Below are 15,589 nucleotides of genomic sequence, written 5' to 3' on the forward strand. Positions count from 1 at the left end.
GCGGGTGGGGCGGCCCGGGGAGCGGGAGCGGGGCCGGGAGCGGGGCTCGGAGCGGGAGCGGGGCCGGGAGCGGGAGCGGGGCTCGGAGCGGGAGCGGGGCCGGGAGCGGGAGCGGGGCTGGGAGCGGGAGCGGGGCCCGGAGCGGGAGCGGACCCCGGAGCCCGCCGCTCTCCGCCCGGTGCGGGGTTCGGCCGTTGCGCGGGGGCGCGGCAGCCTGGAAGCTCCTGCCGTGTCGCGGTTGGCGGTTGGCGGCCGCGGCGGGCGGGGCCGCTGGCAGCGCGCAGCGGCTTTTCCGCCCGCGGGGGGGCGGTCGGGAGCTGAAATCGGTTGGGCTTGATGTGCCCCCTGGAGCCTTGGACTTAGCGTGTCCTGAGAACGGCCCCGGAGATCGGCTTTTCTGCCCTGGTTCAATGCTGGAGAGCGTAATTGAAACCCCGTGCGTGCTTGGGCTGTGAAGCTGCGATTTGCGCGCCCGTGTGCGTTGGTTCCAGCTCGGCCGCTCGCCGCGGCCGGGGCCCGCTGCGGACGGCGATGGCAGCTCCGATGACGGACGCTCACCGGCGGCTCCTGCAGGTCCTGATGTCTCATGGAATAATGGAAGGATCCGAGGCGAGGAAATTACACAGGCGCTGCTGTGAGATCCATAAAGGTGCGTCTCTCCTTCGGAGCAAAAGTAGAGAGATGGAAGGACTTTTTTTTTTTTTTTTCCTGGTGCAGCTTACAAACAATTAGATTTCTAAAACGCATATACCATCTAAGAAAAAGTTTAAAAAACTTCAATGATGCGTTTTCTCTCTCTTTCCTAAAATATAAAATAACACAGCAGTGAGGAAACTGAGTTTTAATCAGATCAGACTCCTACAGAGCACTTTTTATTTTAGCAAAGATGTTCTTTATAGGTTATATATTGGAAAAGATATTTTTGACACCGATAGTGCTGAAATTTTTAGAATGTTTTCCTTCATATATATTTGGAAAGATTTCCTTTGGAATATAATATGAAGTGCGTGCTGTTATCTGTCTTGAGGAAATCTGTCACATCTGACCGATGACATGGTCAGCTGGTTAGTTTTAATGTATGCAATACCAAGCTGAATTTTATTCTGCATGTAACAAAAATTTGGTTCTTTGCTATCAAATCCGTTTGAAGTTCATGTTCAAATTTAAATAGTACAGAGAAATGTGTAATCAACTCAATAAGGATTGTTTTCAGAGATCTGTGTTTCATCTTCACTGATTTTGAAAAAGTGGTCAGCACAAAGAAAAATCTGTGATGACTAATGCATTTAGCACTAATTAATCAGTAGGCATTAGATGTGTTGGTTGCTGGTTCCCAGAAAATAGTGAAAGAATGAAATACCTCTATTTTCATCTTTTCCTTATTTGTGAACAAAATTGAAAAGGACAAGGAATGTATAAGAACAAAAAGTGCCGTTTAATAGGAAATACCTAAATACTGTCCAAATTAGTGCTTTTAAACCATTACTATTGAAAGGCAGATAACTCCAGGAAGTGATTAAATTACACATTCTGAGATCTAATACGCACAGAATATATGTCTCAGGCTATTTTCTGGTTCTCTAGCACGCACGACTTTGAAATGAAAATGTTCTGAACAGTTACCGGAGGGTCTGGTCAGTTTGGGATCTCTGTCTGTTGAGAGCTGGACCAGTAACCGTGGGAGCCGCGCTGGGCGGTCACCGGTGGCTGGCGGTGGCATCGCCGTGCTGACGGCGCTTTGCTCAGCCACCGTGGTCCCTGCTCCGCGCCACCGCGAGCCCCGTCCTGCTCTGCTGCCGGGAGCCGAGTCCCTTCCGCGTGATGTGTTTTCCTTGGTTAAAAGGAGTCAAACAGACTCTCAAGTTTTCAAACTTTCCTGAGACAAAAGAGTTTATTTCAGCACCTGCCCAAATTTTTGACTGAAAAAAATCAAAGTGTGGAAAATAATGTTGCTTTCTACAGGTTTACTCTGTATTTGTGAGAACCAAGCCCCTGTGATTTGTAAAGGAATTTATCATAAATGCTAGAGATGGCCTAAGCTAATAGCATGGCCACGATTGTGTGTTAAGAACAAAGAACCTTTTAACGAAAAACCCCACTGTAGGGCCAGATCGTGTTTTCAGTTTGCAGGATCAGTGAGCTGCACTGCAGGAAGAGCTGATGGTTACTGTTCAATAGGGAGGTTTATTTAGTAGAAGGATTTAGAAGAAAATGGCTCCATTGCAACTGCTGCCAACCAGGTGCTTGTTACTTTTTCTGCATAGTGACAGTTGCTGTGCAGTGGAAAAGTTTGTGAAATCACACAGACACAGTGTGGGAGTTGTAGCTGTTGCAGTTTTGTTAAATGCTCTTCCTAGGAAAGCTTTTTGTCATGTTGGGAGAAAAAGATGTTGAACTCAACTCACCGAATGGAACAATTCTCCCCCATTTTTTAAAATGAACAAAGGAACCAGCGATTTTACAAACCTGCCCTTATTAGGGGCAAAGTCAGCAGGGTCACCGTTCATGGATCATGGCAGCAGCATTTTTATGAGGAAACAGCCTGACTGTGCTGTTTCTACTTTAAGTTCTGATTTTGATGTAGTTTCTTCAAACACATCTTAATAATGCTTAGTGCAATCTGAACAATAATTTTCAAATACAATCAGTGTTACTAAAACTAGCTTATATGAATTAATTCCTTTCTCCTGCTGGTTGTTGGCATTACGTGCCAAGGCTATCTCCTATCTGTGACATTGGTTTCCTTGAATACGAAAGGGTAGAAAAGCTGCGTCAAATGAAGTCAAGTCATATATTGAGATTCATGTGCTCTCTAGCCCTTGATGGAGTTCCAAGCTTATCTGTTTTTTCCTGGATGCAGCACATCTTAACTTGACGAGTACTTAAATAAAACAATATTAGGCATTTTCGTGACCAGCATTTCATTTTCCAAAGACGTGGTCATTCACAGATGTTTTCTGTGCTACATTCTTCAAGGCCAGAAGGTTAACAGAAAACATAGATGTATTTTCTTCTGGTATATTTTTGATGAACCTAAGGATAATTTGAAGGGATGAAGTCAAGTTGCCTTTCAAAACAATGGCTGTATTTACTGAAGGACTATATTAGGTAATGTTTATGAAATAATTACAAAATGTAATCGTATATTAAGTTCAAGTGAAGTTCATTAGAAAAATGGCTGATACAGTCCATATACGGAAGGATGTTTAGAAAATGGAAGAATGAGAGAAAACTACCCTTTTCCTGCCTATTTGGATGTACAGAAGGAGTGTGTTGATTAACCATTCATTAACATGGATTGGATCTGACTGGCTTTTGTCTGTGTTTTGTATTTTATTGAACGGGCTTGGTAGCTGAACTTGGAAGAAAATAACAGTGTTGACTTTGGTCTATAGACATACCAGTTTCTTAAGCATAATATATTTTGTGCTTGCCCATTGAAAGACCCACTAAATAAATTATATATGAGAAACAAGGATTCATAGGATAGACAAGCATTTTTGCTTTATGTGTTTTGTATGTCTTCTAGTGTTTAGGATTCTAGGAGAAGCCCCAGCAGCTGCTCCCGTGTGTGACCCAGAGTGCTCGTTATGGTTGTGTCTTGTCTGCAAAGTTCAGTGAGAGCTTAGGGGAATTCTTCTTATCTGTGGTGGAATTTGCAGATAACCATCTGTTTGAAGTCTGTGTTTTATGTTACCAGAGAAGTGTTTGCATTGCAAAACAACATAAAAATCCACTGTACGCGTTTTGACATTTTGCTTTGTAGTGCCTCAAACGTGGCAAAACTAGAAAAAGCAAACACAGCTCTTGGCTCCTCAGACTGGGTGTTTTTGTGCAGACAGTGAAGCGAATCGCAGAGCACGGGCAGACGAGGGCTGAGGAGGATCAGAGGGGTGCGCGCGGTGGGACCGCACAGTTCTGCAGTGCGTGCCGTTGTGAACAGCCGGTCGATGCTCTCCGGTGGTTTCTCTGCCGTGCTGTGGGAGGGCGCTGGGGCAGCGCGCGGGGTTGGGGATGGAGGCTCTGCGGGAGGGCTGCGCTTTCTCCAGCGCTCTGCATCGCGTTGCCCTTGCCGGCTCTGGGAGCCCCGGTGGGCTCGGAGTGCTCTTGGATCCTGTCACCTGCTCCGCAGGGACCCTGCTGTTCTCACGGTGCGTTTCTGTCTGCTTACCCACAGAATTTAGAGTTTGTTTAAATTTAGGAAAACAAGCAAACAGACCCCAACTAACCAAACCAACAAAACAAAACCCCACAAACCCCCAAAATATTTGTGTTCTATTTATTTACTGTTTGCTGTTTCCTATTTCCTCTAAAGAAAATGCTCCCAAGCAGTGCCCTAGGGTAACAGCTAACGAGCGCTCTTTCTAATGCTGCCTCACTGACTTTTAACTTTTGTGCCTAGGAAAACAATCTCAGCAGACAAAACATAAAAAGATCTGCCTGGTGTGTCGTAATTTGGTTTTCTGGTGTATGTGCTTTTTCTTATTTATTTTCAGTCTACTATGCGCATGATAAACTGGATGATTTCGTCAGTACTATTAACAGCCACCTGCAGCCTTTGTTCATGCAGATCCGGAAGGGGCTGTCGGAGGGTGACGGGAGGGCACACTACGCGTTGGTGAGTACGTGACGTGCAGGGTCTGCGCGGGGCCGTCCCGCTGCGCGGGGCAGCTGCTTGTGAGCAGGGAAGCGGGAGGACAAACCGCGACAGCCGCGCTGCCTGGAGATGGGACCTACAGCAGCGCCTCAGTTATTGAGCATAAACCTTGCTTCAGTGCCAAAGTGAGGTGTATTTTTCACAGGAGGCTTTCTCTTTCAAGGTGAATTTTTAAACTAGAAAACACAGGGAGCCCTCCAACGCTAGTTTTTCTTTTACTCAAAAATTAACCTAGCATAAAAGGGTTGCTAAAGAATGGCCTATAAAAAGTTCCCCTAGATGCTCTGTCAGAGAGGGGTTAGACAGAAATTTCAAAAGACCATACAGGACGTATTCTGACATGAGCTGCTGCTTTTAACCTTTCTGGGACATTTTGCCAGTTAAGTTGAGCTAATAATATATAGCAGTAGCATGCGCAATAATACGAAATATCAGTTAGTGTTTTTCACAGTGAAACACGAATGTGCTTTATAACATAGGTACTGCTCTTATCCAGACCGTGCCCTGCTGTAATACGTCAGCTGTGCCGTTCAGAAGTGTGTTAGTTCTGAGGGGCTGGGTTGTTCAGGAGCAGCTGTGCAGAAGTGTGGCTGGGAGGTCGGGGTGTAAAGGATGGACCCACGTGCCATCTTCAGGAACAGCTTCCGTGCCACTGAAAGAAGTGGTGTTCTGCTGATCGTGAGATGGCATATTCTTTACGCCAAGGATCTTTTACGATTTATGGTGTAGAAATACAAAGATACTTTGATTTCAGTTTTTTTATTTTTTTGTAGGTGAATTTGGCAGAAACGGAAATAACGAAAATGGCTTCTGACTATACAGAAAATGAATTAGAATTGTTCAGAAAAACAGTAAGTATGTCAGTTCTTAATTAGTAAATCACATTATTTGCGAAGGTACCATCGTAAACTGAATGGAAATGGATGTGAATGGAGATGTGGTTCAGGAATTAGTTGCCATCTTACCCAAGTTTATCTCAAATCAAAGATGCAAGTAATTACATGCAAGTCATGATTCCCTGTTGAAAGTCAGTTATCAGTGAATCAGCAATAGCGCAGCGCTCCTGGGAGTTGGTGACTTGACATCTTTTAGGTAAACCAACACCTTTGTTCAGGATTTTTAGTTGTGATTGTTGAATTTTTCACTGGCTTCAGTATTCTAGTAGAAGACAGTAGATTTTAATGTTAATAACATACAAATTCAATTTGCTGATTTGAATAGAAACATTTGTCCATTGTTATTGCGTAGACAATTCTATGTTTAATAAACTTGTCAGAATTCTGCTTTTTAAACAAGAAAACATATATTTGTGAATTTTTTAAAGTCCCAAATAGAACTATTGGGCTGAGGTCCCAGAACATTTGATGTCTGATTTCTTCTCAACAACCACTGATGCAAGTTGTGATCATAGCTGTGCATCCTGCATGTTTCAGTGAATTGTCCTCATAGTGTCCTGAACTGTGAGGAGCTCATTCTCCAGCCATTAGACTTTTTTTTTTTCACGCTCATTAAAATGAAGTTTTCCGTATGAACTGGAGAGGTGTATGGACTGTTCTGTGGCAGCTGCAGCTGATGGACACGGACAGTACCCAGAGGTGTCCCTGCCTCCCCGTCCCTGGTGAAGCACCAACCCAGCCGTGTCATTGCCGTGGCACAAAAGCTCTGCTTGCTGCTCTGCTGTGATGAGCAGCAGGAATGTTTCCAATGAGAGATTACCTGAAAATCGGTGATACTGCTACAACCTTCAAGTGCCAGGTAGGTTCAGCAGCACTAATGACTCCACAGCACACCAACTTCAGCAGTGAGAGAGTTTTCCTCAAAAGAACCTTGAGAAAGAGCAGATAAACAGAACTGTCCCCCCGAAGTGTGCTCAGGGGTCCCCAAATGCAGCTTCATTTAGGCAGACTCTGCAGTTCTATTTGTGGAAATGTTTTCTTGGCAAAGATTAAAACTGTGATTGTCGATAGTGGTCGTTCCATCTCTTGACCTTTGTTTTACAGTTCTGGTGCCATATACTGTAGTGTATCTCATATGTATGGATGCTAAAAAAAGCTGCAAGTTACTATAAGGCGTGTCTATCTAATTGCATGTTTTAATCGTTGAAAATGTTTCTTTCCGTAGATGGACCTAATAATTTCGTCAGAAGATGGCTTTGCCTCTTCTACAGATATTTTAAACTTGGCTGACCAACTTAAGACAAAGAAAATGAAGAAAAAAGAAGCGGAACAAGTGTTGAAAGTTTTTGTGGAGGATAAGTGGCTCTCTGAGGTAACTGCTGTGTCTTTTCAAGTGTTCATATTTTGATGGGTCCAGCTATTATTTCCATATGGATGTGATGGCTGAAACTGGAGCTGCTCTTTAATGAATGATGGCAAAAAAGGTTTTGTGGGGCCTGTGCTTATTGCTGCTCCAGTGATTTTGGCAGAAAAGGTAATACATGTGCAAGGACAGAGTCCTTGGGTGGGTCTGTACGGGACAACATGATTTGTTTCTTGTGCTCGAGCTGTGTGTAGAGCCCTGCACCGTGTCGTACAGACGTCCTGTGTCCACAGCAGCTGGCAAACCGGAGCTGGGCACGCTCTTCAGGGAGATTGTGCTGGGAGTTACATTTACAGTATCATGAAAAGTGGTGAGGCCAAACATGTTAAAAACTCCTGTACCAGCTGCATGGGCCACTGTGCACATTGTTAGATCTCCCTCATCAGGGAGAAACTGAGATCAGTTTACCACCTGGACATGGCAGTTACTTGCCAAGACAAGTGAGACCTCAGTCTGTTTTCTCCTGGATTCATCAATCATAGATCTCCAACCTGCTGCCACACGTTTACTCACGTTAGAGTGATTTAGCAGGTATTTTCAGAGATACTTCACACAGCAAATGCCTAGATTTTGCTGAAAGCCAATAGAACTTCCACTTATGTGCAAATGGAGCGTCTCAAAACCATGTGCCGTTGTTACAGGGAGCATGCTTGCTCATCTGTGCCTTTCAGGGACTAGATCTCTGTTACAGGTGTGAGATCTTTTGGCTTTGCATTATATCAGTGTCAGCGTGTTAGTTTCACAATGGCAGAGAAAAGCGGATGTCAAATGCCTACTAGCAGGTGGTTAGAAAAGTCAAAAAAGGTAAAAGGAATTAAGAGAAGTTCCTTGTCTCGCCACTTATTTCCTCAGAGAAATGGAGAATATACTCTGCATACTCGCTGCATAATTGAGATGGAACAATACATTCTCAGCAACTACCAAGACATGGCAAGGAAGTGCTACATCTGTCACAGCCTTGCCATCCAGGTAACGTGTTCTATTACCTCAGCAGGTGTCTGTCAATGCACTCAGGTGGGCATAGTTGCAGTTTGTGATATTAGGCTGGCACTGAAAAATTCTGGTTGTGTGATCTGGTAATGGTGCCCATGTATACAAAGAAAATCCCTTTTTTTTCAGTGTAGGTATTTTATCTTCTGTCTTTGGAATAAAACTTGTCTTGGAGCAGTATCTCCAAGTGTAAATGTGGAGACAGCGAACTCGGGCAATGAGGCACGTTAGTGTGCCATCATGCTGTCCCAAGGCAGCAGGCTGCGGGTGAACCCTTCTCCTTAAATGGGTAGAACAATTACGCATTAGCTGTCTTGTTTGGACAAACAGCAGTTTTCATGTGACAAAACCCATCTTTTGGTTCAGGAATTGCTTGTGTCTTGACTTCAGAATGATCTATGGATATGTAGCGTGCTAAAGCACTGTTATTTTGACAGCTGTAAGTTAGCAGTGTAGTCTCACATAAGTGGTTCCAGCCTGAACTCCTGTTCCAAGCGACTGCATTCTCTTGCTCCTTGACCCTGCATCTTCTCAACATGCTTCAATGTGACTTTCTGCATCCCACCTGGGCTCCTTTATTGCACCCAAATAGCTCAGGGTTGTCTTTCAAGTTAAATTTTGTTCATATAGGGAAATAGCTATTTCCTAGTTTCCAGGAAAATATAATCTTTTATAATTTACCAGGTTTGACATTTGAGTATCCACCAACCGTACTTTGTGAACCATCCTTCGGAATAAAGCACTGCATATCTTGCTGCCCTTTTTAACAGTTTTAGGTTAAACTGAAGGACAGGGTAGAAAAATATATTTTTTTAATCAACACTTCTGATTTCAGAGCCAAGTATGTGACTCCTGTGGAATTCGAATGCATTTACCTTGTGTCAGGAAGTGCTTCAGAGCTCAGACTGACCCACGCTGTCCGCACTGCAATGACTGCTGGTCTTGTGACATTCCAGGTATGATGCAACCCATTTTCAATAAACTGAGTGTGATAAAACTAGAGAACAGACTCTGATATCCAGTGGCGCTGCCTATATTTTTTATGAATGTAGTTGAATATCAGTTATTTCTGACTTCAGTTGTGTATTTCAGACAGTAAACCATACATGGGCAACACTGAGCCCTGAAAGCGCGAGGATTTTGCCTCATGGTCACTCGCAGATCACGTGCACGTTGTTTCTGACAACATTAAAGTGCGGAGGTTGGGAGGGCAGGTAGGGGATAGACACAAAACATGACACAACTTCTGGAAATACTGAACTCCTAAGAGCACAATCTCTTTGGAATTCCTCTATTTAGCCAGGGAAATTGGACATTCTGAACAGGAACACAGGAATATATAAAGCATTTTAAAAATCTGGAGGTTATACAATATAATCCTTTTTTTTTGGTATGTCATTCATTAACTTTCCTTTTGTTTGCTTTGCAGGTATGAGTCGGATAGACTCCCAGTCACCATCGAAAGCAGGGAGAGCAGAGAAGAGCTTTGTTCTCAGCACTAGACGATGCTAGGAAAACTTACTCCCAGTGACATTCCCCACTCTTGCAGAATAGCTAGACTGTATTGTATTCATTAGTAACAGTGCATTGTTCAGTGTACTTATTATTTCCTGAAGTTTTAAGAATCTTACAATAGAACTATGATTGACCTTCCAATTCTTCACAGTCATGCCTGCACAGCTTTCTGGGAGGCTGTTTTGTATATGTAGTTCCCCATATTCTTGGGCTGGCTGGAGTCTGAACACGTTCAGCTGGCACTGCTGCTTGGGTTTTGTCCCTGCTTTAGACAGAAGTCTTTCACCGTGCTGAAGCAAGAGTGGTGGTTTTTTGGTTTCGTTTTTTAATCCACCTCTAACCGCTGCATAGGGAAGGACAGCCTCCTGCTTAAAAAGAATTCTCTTGTGAGAAGATGCCAGGTGGTACTTCTTCTGATTTTTAATACCTACTACAATGCTAACAGACTTTGTGTGTGCTTCAGAGCTATGACCACCAGAAACTGACAGAGAAGCTGATGTCAAGCGATCGTACATAGTGCCAATATTTAACTGGAATAAACAGAACCTGTCCAGGCATCAGAATACAGGATTGAAATGCAGCCTTTCTGAAATTGGGAAACTTAACTAAGTCAGGATCTTCCACATCAACCTATAAAAAACCAAAACAATCATCAGTAGAATGTCTTTACTCAAATATGATTTGATAAAGCAACATAACTGATATCACAATTTTGGGTGACTATTTACCTGACTAGTGTTGTGAAGAATTTGGCTTTCATGTGGATACAGGTTTTCTGAGTCTTGTGGTGAATATAGACGGATATACTTTCTTCCAAATACCTGTATATATTACAAGAAATATTTTCCATCTGTCATCAACCTGCGCATTACTGGAAACTGGGGGTCACAGCTGGCATTTAACAGTAAAATATATTCTGATTACAAGAAACATCATTGTCTTTGCTAGTAATAAACAGACACTGCTATAGGAAAAAGTTAAAACAGATCAGACTATTGGAATTCAAGTACCTGTTCCCTTGGAGCAAATGAGAATGTGAAATACCAGGAAATGCCTTTGAGCATTAAGTTGCAGGAGTGACAAATGCAAAATAGCAAAATACTATTTGCATATTCTCTATCCTTGTTCATCAAGTTGTCTGCTACCCTCGTCTCTAACACTTACACACCATAAGCATTTTTTCTGGTTATAGCATTTATGGCATGTGTAGAGTAAGCGGAGTACAGACCTGGGCTAAAAAATTCTGCTGGGGATCCTGATGAAGAGGAGAGATCGTGCCCTCTGGACCAAACCAAGCATTGATGGTGATGTCGTCTTCTTCCCCTTCCCCCAGGCAGCAGTAGTCAGGGATACTGATGTCCTCTCTCAGCTCTGGGATCTATTCCCGTAAAGAAATAAACATTAAAAAGGGTACGTTCTGACTTGCCAAAGGTATGCAATTCATAGGACAGATGAACAAGGCTTAGCACAAAACAAACGACCTGCTTGGCCAGCCAAGGCAGGAGAGAAGTAGCTGAACTGCAGGAAATGTCCTCACAAGCAGATTCTGTTTGAAGGGGAGGTGGGAGAAAGCAAGGGTCTCCTGCTTCAGAGACCCTGTGCTTTAGTAGAAACCAGAGAAACCCCCAAGAATAAGGTTTGCTGTTCATGGAAAAGGAGCAGCTGATCTTTTACACACCAAGCTTGCTTCTCCGTGAGATTCCTTTGTATGTCTCCCACCAGCCTAATCTCTGGTAACTGGAATGACATTCCAGAACAGGGTGAACATACCACCACTGAAGGCTGTTTCTTGTCCCAGTCTCTTCCCTGACTTACATATTCTTCGGGGAAATGCTGCTTTCCAGGTGATATCCCTGTAAGCATATGCTACATCGTAGCAAAACAGCACAAAGACTGAATTTCTTCAACTCTAAACGGGTTTTGTTTCTCTCCATTCAGTCAAATGGAACAACCCCCTCCCTTTGCTCTTCAAATTGTGGAAACAGAAACCTATGAAATAGTGTGAATTCCCTGCATGCCCTTCCATGTAGAGCTGACATCCTGAGGTGCCTCATGCTACATAAAGAACACTTGACTGCAGAAAGACAAAACCAGTGTTTTACCTGATCAAAAAGCTGGTGCTGGGCGAGGTATCCTAGACTGTTCTGAAATTACAGCAGAGAAAGAAAACAAATGCACAGTGACATACAGGGTAAGACTTCTCAGTTAATTTACTTACAGGTAACATCCATTTCCAATGTCCTGTTTCAGAGTACTAGAATTGTTTCAACAGCTGACTAGTGTAAGGGGCCTTCTGAAATAGGCACTTACAGCTACACTGAAACTGTGAGAGTGTCGATATAGCCCCACAATCAACCAGTTCTCTAGCTCGAGTTACTGGAAGAAGCCTCGCTATAACCCTGGGCGTGTGGACAGTTCTGGTGTGGATCCTGTGACAAGGCCCTGCACGGTCACAGCCGGACCCGCGGGGACACGACTGTTCCGTCACTCCTCAAGTGTCTCAACGTTCCGCTCCAGGCTGCACCACAGACCAGCATGCAGCGGCACACGGTCCCTCCTGCCTCAACACCAGGGACAGAAACAAGGGCTTCAGGTGCTTGGCTGCGAAAGCAAGAGGACATTCAACTGCTCATCAACTTTAAATTTTTTTACCTGGTGGCATGTGAATTTGGAGCTTGATCCCAGACCTCACTAAGCAGTTTAATAACGGAGAGGAATAAAACCGCTGGCTAAGGATCCCTTATTATTAGACTCCACCATTCAGGCTTTTGCTGCTCCAGCTGCTGTACATTTGATTATATATAAAAATGAAACTTAGCTACGGCTGCAATAACTATTTGTAGCTTCAGATCTTGAAAATACATCAAACCTTTGAATTCAGAGTTGTGCTTATAGCATACTCCCTCCCTTGACATCACCTCTAAGCACGTTTGTCCTAAGCAGAAATTCTGTACCAGTAACACACTGCTGTATTCGGAAATGAAACAAAATGAGTAACAGACCTTGTTCACAATATAGCGGTCGATGAAGTCACTAACAGTCATGAGCTTCTGAGACCACTCCTCATCTGTGTATCGGCCACCCAATTCCACAGGAACTGTGCGGCACCCTGCGACTTGACAAAAATAGTCCACGCTGAAATAAAGACAATTCCATTACCCTTTTATACTGCTCTTATTACTAATTTTGAATGTAAGGCAACCAATCAAAATGAATCTAAAACTACCATCACAAGTTTCTGCTCTCTCTAAAACCAACCAACCAGAGACAGAATTAGAAGGATGCAAGCACCAAGGAAAGGAGCAGTCAAGTCTGCGCGTATATTATGCCATAGCTGTCTTTTTTGTTTAAAAACCTTGTGTACCTCAGTTAACTATTTCCTTAGGAGCTCAGGAGATTTAAGTAGTTAGTCTCTCTTGCCTAAGGATCACTAACGTTTCTGCTGCCTGCTGCCACGTTTGCTAAGTAAAAATGTTGTATCTTTTTATCATTAATGCCAGATCAACTCTGCAGAAGAGGATCGTTGGCCTTAACTAGGACAGGGAACAAACTCTTACTTCTCACCTCCACTTCTTCATACACGGCCAGTGGTCAATAATCCCCTCTAAGACCACAGGTTTCTGTGGAATTAGATAGTTGTCTCTGAAATGCTCCAGCGACGGGCAGCGAAGGCGTGGAAGCTCAACAGGGCCCGGCGCCGGGTCAGCGTGGGCGCCCTGAACAGACCCCTCGGTCAGCAGCTGCTGCCCAGGCCTCCGCGGCCGCCCCGCCGGACCGGCCTGTCCCGCGAGGCCGGAGCGGCCCGGGGCGGGGCGCCCGGGGCGGGGGGCCGGGCAGCTCGAGGCCCAGGGACGGGGAACCCGGGGCGGGGGGCCGGGCAGCTCGAGGCCCAGGGACGGGCCGCGCGGGGTCCCCGGGGCGGGGTCGCAGGACCCGGGCGGCGCGCGGGGCGCTGAGAGGGCGGGACCACCAGGGGGCGCGGGCGGGGTCGCGAGGGCGCGGGGGGCAGCGCGCGCCGGGGGGTCGCGCGCCCGTACCTCAGCGCTGCCCGCGGCGGGCTCGCGCCGCTCCGCGCGGGGCAGGTGCGGCTGCAGCACGCGCACCAGGCGCGCGAGCGCGTCGTCCAGCACGGCCGCGCCCAGCAGCAGCCCCAGGTCGCACAGGCGCACGGCGCGCGGCAGCGGGCGGCCCGCGGCCACCTCGGCCAGCGCCCCGAACAGGCAGCCGTAGGCGTACACCTGCCGCCAGGCCTTGCGGACCTCGCGCCACGGCCCCGCGTTCAGCTTCTCCCACGAGTAGTCGCGCAGGACGTCGCCCAGGCGTCGCAGCGCCGCCGCCGCCTCCCCGCAGGGCCGGCCCGCGCTGTAGAGCAGCCCGCGGGCCCGCCGCAGCAGCGGCAGCACGCAGTCCTCCACCTCGCCGCTCAGCGCCAAGGTCAGCTCCTCCTCACAGCCGGGCAGCAGCGCCCGCACCTCTGCCCAGAGCGCCGGGCCTGCGGCCGCTTCCCCCGCCCCGCCGGGCGCCGCCATGGCAGCGCGGGCGGCCAGGCCGCGCCTGCTCGGGGCCGGGCCTGCTCGGGGCCGCGCCTGCTCGGGGCCGGGCCTGCTCGGGGCCGGGCCTGCTCGGGGCCGCGCCTGCTCGGGGCCGGGCCTGCTCGGGGCCGGGCCTGCTCGGGGCCGCGCCTGCTCGGGGCCGCGCCTGCTCGGGGCCGGGCCTGCTCGGGGCCGGGCCTGCTCGGGCAGCTCCGCCCCGGCGGCTGGGGAACCGGCCTTGGCGTCGCGTACTGAGCGGGAGGCGGGTCCCGCGGGGTCTCCGGTGCCCGGCGCAGCGGCGGGGCCGTGTCGGTACTTCACGCACATGCTCGCACGTCCCCGGTTGCTGCCGGCAGCCGATCCGGCGGCAGCTGCAGCCTCCGCGCTGCTCCCCGCGGCGTTTCTCAGAACGCAGGTTCATGATCGAGTGTCTCGGCTGCCGCAGCCGGTGCCCGGGTTAGTTTTCGCAGGTTAGTTCGGGTTAGGTCGGTCTCACCCCAAGTTCGTCACGCAGCGGTTCATGCTGTTACAGACGCAGCGAAGGGGCGGGAGGGGTCAGGCGGTGGGGGGGGCGCAGCCGTTCCTCTGGGTGACATTGCTGGTTTTGCTGGGTTAAATGCTCCGTGAAGCCCAGGCCTCCATGAGCCGTGTAATGTCACCAAAACTCGGTCTAGATAGTGTCATTTGGGGTCTTGACCTGGAATTTAGCAATTGTATGATTGGTGCAGCTGTTTGCATTGAAGGGAAACGTTTAAATCCAATGTAGTTTTTTCTACTGTAGTTTACGTATTAACCATGCAGAGGTGGTATGAGGAGGACAGCCGTTTTCACTGTGGAAATCTGTCTTTTCCAAAAATGAGACAGCTGTAATATTGAAAACTAGATGACTCCTTGAAGATGGGAAGATACTGTAATCAATGTTGATCTTAAATATTGGAAAGAAAGCCTGTCTGGGACCTTGTGTGTCCTCCAGCATACGCTCAAAGAGAAACACTGAACCTCCCTGAATACCCAGAACGTAAAATCAAACCCCAGTTGGTTCTTCACATACAGTGGAGCTGATAAAGCTCATCATGGCCTTAATGCCCCAGAGATGATGTGTTCAGAACTTTCCCTGCTGCTTTCTGCAGTGTAGTCTGCAAAGCACTTTTTGTTCTCTTTCTTTTGTATTCTTTGTATTTTAAAAATATGCTCCAGGCAGCTCACTTTCTCCCAGCACTGACATTCAGGAAGAAATTACCTATTTAAAAACACTCAAACAGTCACTCAATTAAGAGAGATAATAAAGTCTGATAAACCATCTGTATTTCTCTCTTCTGTTTACAGTCATAGATTCCAGGACCCACAGTTACTTGATGTTACCTTGTCTGCCACTGGGGGAAAGGTGATTAGTTACACCCAATATCAAAAAAAAAGTTCTGTATCTTATCTTGCCTTTGTCTTCATTGGAAAGAGCAGGTGTTTGCCCTGTTGGGAATCTAATGCTTTATTTGTAGTAACATTCTCTTTTATAATGCTCTTTCCTCATTTGCTAATTTGAATTAATGAACAAAGTCGTGTGATGATTTTTTTTTTT

General features: G+C 46.7%; 2 protein-coding genes across 3 annotated transcripts; one reads left to right on the plus strand and one right to left on the minus strand.

The window, feature by feature from the left end:
* Positions 1 to 128: 128 nt before the first annotated feature.
* On the plus strand, positions 129 to 9,484 carry NSMCE1 (NSE1 homolog, SMC5-SMC6 complex component). Its single transcript, XM_065644601.1, has 7 exons — positions 129 to 649; positions 4,497 to 4,618; positions 5,431 to 5,508; positions 6,779 to 6,925; positions 7,829 to 7,945; positions 8,802 to 8,922; positions 9,396 to 9,484. The coding sequence occupies exons 1-7, from the start codon at positions 532 to 534 to the stop codon at positions 9,476 to 9,478; spliced, it is 786 nt and encodes a 261-aa protein (XP_065500673.1). The 5' UTR covers positions 129 to 531; the 3' UTR covers positions 9,479 to 9,484.
* Positions 9,485 to 9,788: 304 nt separating this feature from the next.
* Positions 9,789 to 14,049, minus strand: KDM8 (lysine demethylase 8). 2 transcript variants are annotated; one of them, XM_065644599.1, is made up of 7 exons: positions 13,519 to 14,049; positions 13,046 to 13,197; positions 12,484 to 12,616; positions 11,584 to 11,625; positions 10,710 to 10,859; positions 10,210 to 10,302; positions 9,789 to 10,111 (listed from the first exon to the last, which is right to left on the minus strand). In XM_065644599.1, the coding sequence occupies exons 1-7, from the start codon at positions 14,008 to 14,010 to the stop codon at positions 9,947 to 9,949; spliced, it is 1,227 nt and encodes a 408-aa protein (XP_065500671.1). In that variant the 5' UTR covers positions 14,011 to 14,049; the 3' UTR covers positions 9,789 to 9,946. The 2 variants fall into 2 exon arrangements, with proteins under 2 accessions (XP_065500671.1, XP_065500672.1); XM_065644600.1 differs by having other exon boundaries at positions 13,741 to 14,048.
* Positions 14,050 to 15,589: the final 1,540 nt, after the last annotated feature.

The sequence above is a fragment of the Caloenas nicobarica genome, chromosome 14 (assembly GCF_036013445.1).
Source record: "Caloenas nicobarica isolate bCalNic1 chromosome 14, bCalNic1.hap1, whole genome shotgun sequence".
NCBI lineage: Eukaryota > Metazoa > Chordata > Aves > Columbiformes > Columbidae > Caloenas > Caloenas nicobarica.

What these genes read in the sequence shown, in the direction of transcription:
- KDM8 (XM_065644599.1), bottom strand. Translation starts at nt 14,010, where the DNA reads ATGGCGGCGCCCGGCGGGGCGGGGGAAGCGGCCGCAGGCCCGGCGCTC. An exon ending in CCGCCGCGGGCAGCGCTGAG is followed by an intron (nt 13,198 to 13,518) that starts GTACGGGCGCGC and finishes GGGTCTGTTCAG; the next exon opens with GGCGCCCACGCTGACCCGGC. An exon ending in CCGTGTATGAAGAAGTGGAG is followed by an intron (nt 12,617 to 13,045) that starts GTGAGAAGTAAG and finishes TCTTTATTTCAG; the next exon opens with CGTGGACTATTTTTGTCAAG.
- NSMCE1 (XM_065644601.1), top strand. Translation starts at nt 532, where the DNA reads ATGGCAGCTCCGATGACGGACGCTCACCGGCGGCTCCTGCAGGTCCTG. An exon ending in AGGATAAGTGGCTCTCTGAG is followed by an intron (nt 6,926 to 7,828) that starts GTAACTGCTGTG and finishes TTATTTCCTCAG; the next exon opens with AGAAATGGAGAATATACTCT. An exon ending in CTGGTCTTGTGACATTCCAG is followed by an intron (nt 8,923 to 9,395) that starts GTATGATGCAAC and finishes TTTGCTTTGCAG; the next exon opens with GTATGAGTCGGATAGACTCC.